This window comes from Diplotaxodon limnothrissa, linkage group LG17 (genome assembly GCF_057381915.1).
Source record: "Diplotaxodon limnothrissa isolate DT_005_m linkage group LG17, D_limnothrissa_male_GT1.1, whole genome shotgun sequence".
NCBI classification, from domain to species: domain Eukaryota; kingdom Metazoa; phylum Chordata; class Actinopteri; order Cichliformes; family Cichlidae; genus Diplotaxodon; species Diplotaxodon limnothrissa.
The window spans coordinates 5376974-5385319 of NC_140612.1; the positions used below are offsets into that span (position 1 = coordinate 5376974).

The 8346-nt window shown below is 40.8% G+C and overlaps 1 protein-coding gene across 2 annotated transcripts; it reads left to right on the top strand.

Moving 5' to 3' along the window:
- The first annotated feature begins 89 nt into the window (after positions 1 to 89).
- LOC146614529 (HMG box-containing protein 1-like) lies at positions 90 to 7526 on the top strand. 2 transcript variants are annotated; one of them, XM_085375614.1, is made up of 13 exons: positions 90 to 207; positions 1124 to 1225; positions 1565 to 1672; positions 1761 to 1965; positions 3974 to 4100; positions 4287 to 4398; positions 4486 to 4595; positions 4707 to 4863; positions 4944 to 5088; positions 5302 to 5420; positions 5534 to 5717; positions 5804 to 5945; positions 6023 to 7526. In XM_085375614.1, exons 1-13 carry the CDS (start codon positions 90 to 92, stop codon positions 6038 to 6040), a joined length of 1647 nt encoding a protein of 548 aa, XP_085231740.1. In that variant the 3' UTR covers positions 6041 to 7526. The 2 variants fall into 2 exon arrangements, with proteins under 2 accessions (XP_085231740.1, XP_085231741.1); XM_085375615.1 differs by lacking the exon at positions 90 to 207 and adding an exon at positions 223 to 333.
- Positions 7527 to 8346: the final 820 nt, after the last annotated feature.

Below are 8346 nucleotides of genomic sequence, written 5' to 3' on the forward strand. Positions count from 1 at the left end.
ATAAATAAAAATGAAAAGTAGACACACACGATACATTTTTAACAAACTTTTTTTTTTTGCGGGGATCACAATGTACAAAACCAGCTGGAATGGAATTGACCAATGAGCGCAAGAGAAGTTGCGGATTGACGTCGATTGTGACCAATAGCACAGCTTGTGAAACTGTGTTTATACCTACCCACTTTTCCGTACAGGGAGACTGTTTTGGTGAGTTAAGGAAAGTTCATTGAAATAGTTTATAGGTTTAAAAGCGTTGAAATGAAAAAGCGACTCCACAACTTGATTTGTTTCTCATTGAACTAGGCGTCGGAGCAACAGCGTGAAGCTGACACCGTGCGTTTTTTGTCGTAAAATACATTTGCGCCGCTCGCCCCGTAAAGCTTCATTGTTGACGTTTGTTGTTTTGTTGTAATGTCTTTTGCGCAACCGTGTAGCTCGTCCATTTTCATCCATTTAATGGCATTTTCACCCCGAACATGTTTTGAGAATGTATTCGGTGCGTTTTAATAAAACCCGAGATGTTTTTGGCCACTTTCTTGTCGAAGTACAAACACAATTTTATCGACAGCTAGTTTCGATACAAAATGCTCGAGTGACGCGTTTCAAAACGGGCAGTCCGTGACGTAACGCTGTTGCGTTAGCTTTGGGTGATTTCATTTCTTTGCTTTTTATTCGTTTTGACGACTTTCTTCAACTCTTATTATCGCTCCCTTTCTCCGTATTGAATGAATGGGCTTTTTGTGCGCATGCGTCCAGGAACGAAGTTTATAAACAAGACGTCACATGATTATGAAATTATAAAATAGATAAAAGTTCTCTTCGGAGTCTGCGGTAGTTCTCGTCTTTAGTCCCTCTGGTAGTGAAGTGGAACGGGTCTAATGTGTCTATAGTAAACCTGTTTATGAGAGGGGAATAGCAGCCAGGCTACTGTCCCCTATGCCACCGCAACCATTTATAGCCTATACATTACAGCTCAGTTAGGGATTATGTTTCTGTGTGTGTGCGTGCCTGCGGCTGACCCATGGGGATTGGGAACATGGCTAATGCTGATTCAAGTGTATAGATTAGCCTTAATTCTGGGTCATGTATCTGAGACTCATGTAAATCACTCTGTATGTTTTAGTGCCTGACATCATGGTGTGGGAGGTGGTGACTCCAACTGTGCTGTCAGGTCACTCTAAATGTCACCAAGTGCCGGAGCCCGAGCCTCAGGCTGAGGACACAGGTAACCACTGATTACAGCAGTTTGTTAAACATGCTTCTGTGCTATGATGAAGCCGTCAGAAAGCCTCACCAAAAAAAAAGAAGGTCAAGATCTAAATGTCTCTTACCCTGGTTCTGCTGGAGGTTTCTTCCTGTTAAAAGGCAGTTTGTCTTTCCCACTGTCACCAAGTGCTTGGTTTTTTATATTATTATAGGATCTTTACCTTGTGATATAAAATAGCTTGAGGGGATTGTTATTGTGATTTGGTGCTGTATATGTATAATGAAGTTGGACTAAACTAAATTATTTAAAGCCCCGTCAAACTGTTAAAGCATGTGGTGACTCTGCTGTAACCTTCAGAAATGATGATGGATGCAGATGGAGACCAATCGCATGATTCGCTGCGCTGTGACGAACACTTCCCCTCCTTGCCTGGATTCCCCACCAGTGACAGTTACATGGAATATGGTATATAAGACACGAGGAAGCAGCTTGCAGGCTTCAGCTCTTATCAAAAGGAATTTAACTGTTTCTAATGTCTGTTTACTTCTCCTAGATGACCTCCCAGATCTACAGGAGGTTCGAGAGGAGACGGAATCAACATCACCACCTGTGTACCAGGTGGAGTTGGGTGTGTCACACCAGGAACGAAACACACAGACACACAGACCAGAGCCTCCGGACACACGCTGGCTGACACAGCTAGCACACATTGCCACTGGACCTCAGAGTCCACTGCTACAGGAGCCTCCTGACAGCAGGTAGGTGCATGCCTCTTAAACAAAGCTTGAATACTTTACTGAAGGTACAAATAACTGGAAGTGTGTATAGTCTTAATTTGTCTTGTAAACAAAGTGAAGTGACTCACAGCACCGTGACATTTAGTGACCCGAGATCAATTTTTCTCAACTTTCAAACCCATTAGAGGGTTACCTGTGATACATCTGTGCTGAATCTACGTAGAGTCTATGTTCTTTCCAGGTTATGGTGTAAGTTATGGGATAGTGTTTCAGAAGGGTTCATGGTTATGATGCACCTATAGTGTATATTTAACACATAAATATAAGTCCCTCTGTAGATGACAATATTAGACATTTCTGGTCTCCCTCACATCATACAGGGCCAATAGTAGAAAAAATGTCTGAAACCAAGTGTAGAGTTGTCTCAAGTGTGAGCTTTTCACTCACAGACATTACTTGCACATTTGCTGACATAACTATTTGAAACGCCGGAGCTATATTAATATGACAACCCACCACTGTAACAATATATTATCCCCTTTAAAGGTAAAGTATGTAAAATATGACCACTAGATGTCAGTATATTGCACATTGCAGTCAGATGAGTTTTGTTATCCTAACTACAGTGGCCCCTGTGTGGCAATCAACTCTGGCTGCCGTTCATCAGTAGTGAGTGTAGGTCAGTCTGCTGTTTACCTCAGCTAGTGTCCACATCTGTGTACTCTGCAGGAGGCTGTAAAACCTTGAGGAAAGAGTCTGATGCGAGTCAGTGAGTCTGAGAAGCTCAATTCTGTCCGATAATAGCTGTACAGAGCCTCAAATAATGTGGGAATGTAATTTTAAAAAAGTTTATCAGAGGGAAAGATGTCAGGTCACTTGAGCCTAACATTACATGGAATAATGTTACCACATAACCAGCTGTGGTTGTTGTCTTGCCGGCTCATTGTTAGTTGTATGGAAACAAGAAGGTCACATATCTAACACACACAAAAATGTTTATTAAAATGTTAGAGCCTTGACATGACCACCTCAAGCCGCTTCTTCTGATGAGGTGGAAATAAGGGAGGAAAGAGAATAATGTACAATTGTTAAAATATCATATATATAGTTTGAAAGAGAAACTTGTGATCTTTAAATTAAAAGTAACTTATAAGGCATGCAACATATGTGGCCGTTCTCTAGCATACATAAAACAGTAAGGCAGAAGCACGATGTCTTTCTCCACCACTGTATGGCAGGGCAACAAGTGCTGTGTTCTCCTTTGTATTTGTAATGTATTAAGTTTATGAGAAGACATCGGTTTTTTTAAGATATGATTACACATTAATCAGTGTATATTTATGAATACAACATTTTTTTTCTATGAAATAACTTCAACAGTTTACAGACTGTACCTTAAACATAGATGTATATACTTCATTACAACGAAAAAGTGTGTCAGAAACAGGCTTTATTCTCTTTTGGTTGTTTTCTCCTCCAAATTTAAACAAATCACATTTCAAAAATCTCTTTTCCACACGTGAAAAGTACTGAAGCAGCAAGTGAAGCAACAGAGAATGGTTTATTGTTTTTAACCAGAGAACATGGAAACAAAACTAGCGCCATCTCCTGGGGAAATCTGGTACTGCACATGTATTAGTGAAACATTTAAAATATAATTGGACTTACTTTTTTCATTGTTATAACCTCATCAAACACTTATCTTAGTTTTTTTCTATAGTTTCTTGTTTGGTCACATGACTTTTCCCAAAACGAGGCAGTCTTTCTAAGACACTTCAGCTTCAAAGAGGGGATGTTATATAGTCTATGCCTAATATTTCTACTTGTGCACACGAGTTGCTGACATTAAACATACCAAAAATTACAGCTCGTGTTGACAAGTAGAAAAACTTTAGCACCACATCTGAGTGACAACAGCGAGCTTCAGAACATCATCTTTATTACACAATTCTTTGTGTCCTTGAGCCCTCTTTTAGCAACACGTAAGTGGACATTCTGAGCATTTACAGTCACACCTCTCTTTTTGCAGTTCTTCTTCAGTCTGCATCCCGAGCAGCAGCAGTGATCTACATTCCTACGCTCGGCCTCCTCCTCCTCTCCCCAGCAGCCCCCTGTCGTCCCTCAGAGGTCACGGCAGGGAGCGTCAGCGCTGCAGGGTAGAGCCTTCTTATTTCCTGTGCTTCAATACCACCCACAGTCAATTATGAAAACTCACTTACACCACTGCTTTTATAATTGTATACGTTTAATACAGTAGTGGTTTTTTTGGTGAAACCTCCAGAGCTTTTCTGGCTTCTTACAGCATGCATTGATCCTGATGATGCTTCTGTATCTTTCCACAGACAAGCAGTGAATGTGGCTCTGCAGTGTCCACCAGATCTTCTCTGTCTGATGATGAAGACATGGGCTGGAGTTTTTCCTGCCCACCCACTGCCTGGCACTGTTTTTTCAAGGGTACGTACAACACTTACACACTCAGTCAAGATGGACTGATTGTGTTCTTTCATTTCACAGTAGCTCACTGCTCCTCTCTGTCACCAGGAACTCGTCTGCATTTCCACAGCAGCTCAAATATAGAGTGGCGAGAAGCTGAGGACTTGGAGTCTGCTGAGGAAGACTCTGCTGATGAGGAGCAGTCTAGATTTCTGAAGGTACGTTAAGCAAGCAGCAGACTGCTGGGAGAAAATGCATAAAAAAAACAAGCAGGGATCCACCAAAAGACATCACACAGTGAGGTAAAAATACCACTTGTTCTTCTGCAGAGTTATGGCTCTGAGGGTCTGCAGCTGGTGGAGCATGCAGAGATTGTGTTGTCTGGTCAGGCTGTTCTACAACTGACCTTTGACCCCGGCACATTTGGATATATCCCCCTGACTGCCCGCTGCCAACTGGATCACCCCTTCTATGTCAAAAACAAAGGTACAAGTGTGGTCAAGGTTTAAAGAGACTAAACAGCATCAATGACTCTGCAGACATTTCATCCTCCTTTCTGTCGTCAGGCTGGTCATCCTTTTACCCCAGCTTGACTGTGGTGCATTATGGGATACCATGTTATGAAATGGAAGTGGGAGATGTTTGCCTGCCTCCAGGACACAGAGACGCCAAGCACACAGAGGATTCTCCAGTCTTTGACACATTTAAAAGGTAAAGCAGATGTTTGCAGTGTCATGCTTAAATACAGTGTTATGCGAAAATGACTCAGTACTAAGGGAAAGGTCTTAAAACAGTAATCAAATGCCCATATAGAGGCTGTGGTTTGGGGTGAAAAAAAGAGGGAAAATAGTCTTGTTTGAACCAGCTAAGCCTAAAATAAACACCACTTAGTTTCAAATCAACCTCTGTTTGTCTCATACTTAGTTATGATTTCACTCCTCTGGACTCCTCGGCGGTTTACGTATTGAGCAGTATGGCGAGAAGGCGGCGTGCTTCCCAGTCCAGTGGGGGAGCTGTTTCTCCAGACAGAGACGTGCTTCAAGGTCCTGCACTTCAAATCTCCTGAATTATTACTTACTCACTGATACCGTTCAGTTTGCAAGATGCAAAAATCCCTGAAAAAAAAATTCATGTGAACCCTGTTTTGAACCCACAGATGTGCACAGTCCCAGTCATTCCCACGCCACTAAGCAAAAGCCCCCCAAAAACCAGCTGCTCAGTACACAAGGAGGCAGCAGCGCCACACCCACTAAGTGCAAGCGGCCAATGAATGCATTCATGCTGTTTGCCAAGAAGTTCAGAGTGGAATACACGCAAATGTACCCGGGCAAAGACAACAGGTGGGTGCATGCCATGGTTGTTAGCGTGGGTGTTGTGTAGGAGTAATCAGGTGTGTGTGTTAGTAAATGTGTGCGTCTGCCATCAGAGCCATCAGCGTCCTCCTCGGTGAGCGGTGGAAGAAAATGCGAAGTGAGGAGCGTCGCGTGTTCACCCTGCAGGCCAAAGCACTCGCAGACGAGCAGAAAAGACTCAACCCAGACTGCTGGAAACGGAAACGAACCAACTCTGTGAGTACACACATGCGCCTGCACAGCTTCACCCACTGTTTTGTATTTCTGCTTCATCCTGCCTCTTTGTCTTGCAGGGCTGTCAAGGAAATTAAGGCTACAGAAAAGAAAAGAGGACAACTGACAGAGCCTGTTGTGTACACACACACACACACGCACTCACATACGCACATTAAAAAAAAAGAGCTATGCATAACCGAATATTACGCTTTAGTTCTATATTTGTTTTGTCTTGATCTCCTAAATCCCTGAATCCTGTTATAGTAATGCAAAAAAACAAAAACAAACAAACAGCTGCCCCTGGTGAACACCTTGGGCTGCTCTCAACAAACATCACTTTCCTTTTTCTTGCCTTTCAAAGGTGCTACTTATAAAATCTTGAAGTGCTATAAATCATTATTTCTTAATAGGAATTAGCAGAGGTGTCAAACATCGCCTTTTTTTTGAAATGCTGTGGGACACCCGTAGTGTCTCCTGCCGGGGACCGGATATTTTTCCAAAGAGATGAACGGATTTTAGCTCCAATGAGCAAAGTTCGTCTCTACACGTGATTCTTACATCAATGTGATAATATCCACAAAAAAAGAAGAGATTCTGATGATCTTCAGTTTCTCACACTATGCTTGAAACAGGTGGAAGTTGTGGTGCTTTTAGCCAAAGTAGAGAATGTAGCTATTTTTCCAAAATTCTATATTGTACAATAAGAAATATACAATTTATTTTATTGTCTGTATTACTTGTATTTGGACTCAGTGTTATTGCACAAGACTACATATGTTAACTTTGCTTTCATTTATCACGTAGCATTTAATAATGAAACACCACAAACTCTTAAACAGGGGCCTGGGTTTTATTCACCTCCCCACAAATTAAATGTGGCCTTTTTTAGCAGCAATAATAATAATTTGCTGTATTTTAGTGAGTCTCCAGTAGTGCTTCAGTTTTTCTCAGTAAGGGTTCCTCGTGGAGTTGTTATGTAAACAAATGTGTTTACATTTGGCGTTAGTGACCTAAACCTGCCGTGTCATTTGGAGGACTGTGCATCACGTCACCCTTGTGATCGCGTGACAAACCAAGAGACTGCATAATATCATTTGAATTCATCAAGTTGAAGTGATGAAGGGAAAAATAACCATTAAATGTCAACCCAAGTTAAAGCTCTTTCATCTTTGAGGTTAACAATTCTAGTGGCCAACAATGGAGGTAAAGAAAACCATTGAAATGTGGTGGTGCAGTAACTCTAGGTCATCTAAAGAGGGTCATCTGTGCGCTGGTCCACCAACAACCAGAAACAAGTTGCTTTACATGAAGACGAGGCTTAAAACTCTACAGGGTTAAAGCTTCCCTGAACTCCTTGAATCCCTCACTTGCCCAAAGCTTTTATTTTGAAATAAGAAATGTATTTAAGGAAGTAGAACCACACTCTAATTGTACTTTGAATTAAATGACAATTACTTGGACAGTAAATAATCCCACTGCTTAAAGTTTAACTTTACCTGTGACTACTGGTGGCTTGACTTCGTGTAAAATAAATAAATAAAATAATAAAAATAAATTAGTAATACAAATATACATATACATATATATATATATATATATATATATATATACATATATATATATATATATATATATATATATATATATATATATATATACATACATACATACATTATGACGTGCCCATTGATTAACCGCTACTGTGAACATTCGGTGAAGCTAAATGCCAAGAAATCATCATGAGCAGTCGATGTGATCAGAAACAGGGAAATGTACGATGATGAGGTTTTGTGGTGTATTTTATTCAGGATGTTTTGTTTTTGGCAAAAATAAACAACTTTGTGAATGTGTTTACATGCACATTGTAAAGAGTAAAGAAGGAAGGACATTTTACATTTACATTGTAAATGTAAAATTGTTTACACTGTAAAATTTAGAATCTCAAAGATGAAAATGGGAAAGGAAATAAAGCAGCCCTGAGGCCTCACTGATAGTAGGGAATGCTTGCCAAAGGCACTAAGAAGAATTCTGGTATACAGTCATAAGCATTAAAAAAAAACTAACAGTACTGTTCCTCTTACTAAATAACTGAAAGTGAAACGCGTCTCAGTTCGGAAAACCTTCTGCCTGAAAAGCGCGACCCGGGGCTGAATCGTCATACCTTAATAAAAAAACAGGAGATATTCCCCGTGTGCATGTAAACACACCCACTGCTAGAAATGTTTGGAATTCAACAGGTGTATGGGAACTCAGCTGTGTGAGGATTTAGAGATGTCACACAATTATTATGAGAGAGTGGGTTTGTGTAGATTTGCTATCCAGGCAGAGTGCAGGAAGGGTGGGCACTCTTAACTCCCACTGCACAACGAGGTTTATTCTTAATGCACTATATACACTTTAT

Excerpts from the sequence above, each read along its gene's own strand:
- LOC146614529 (XM_085375614.1), top strand. The coding sequence starts at position 90 with ATGGAATTGACCAATGAGCGCAAGAGAAGTTGCGGATTGACGTCGATT. Across the intron at positions 1,226-1,564 it reads GCCTCAGGCTGAGGACACAG|AAATGATGATGGATGCAGAT; the intron begins GTAACCACTGAT and ends TGTAACCTTCAG. Across the intron at positions 1,673-1,760 it reads TGACAGTTACATGGAATATG|ATGACCTCCCAGATCTACAG; the intron begins GTATATAAGACA and ends TACTTCTCCTAG.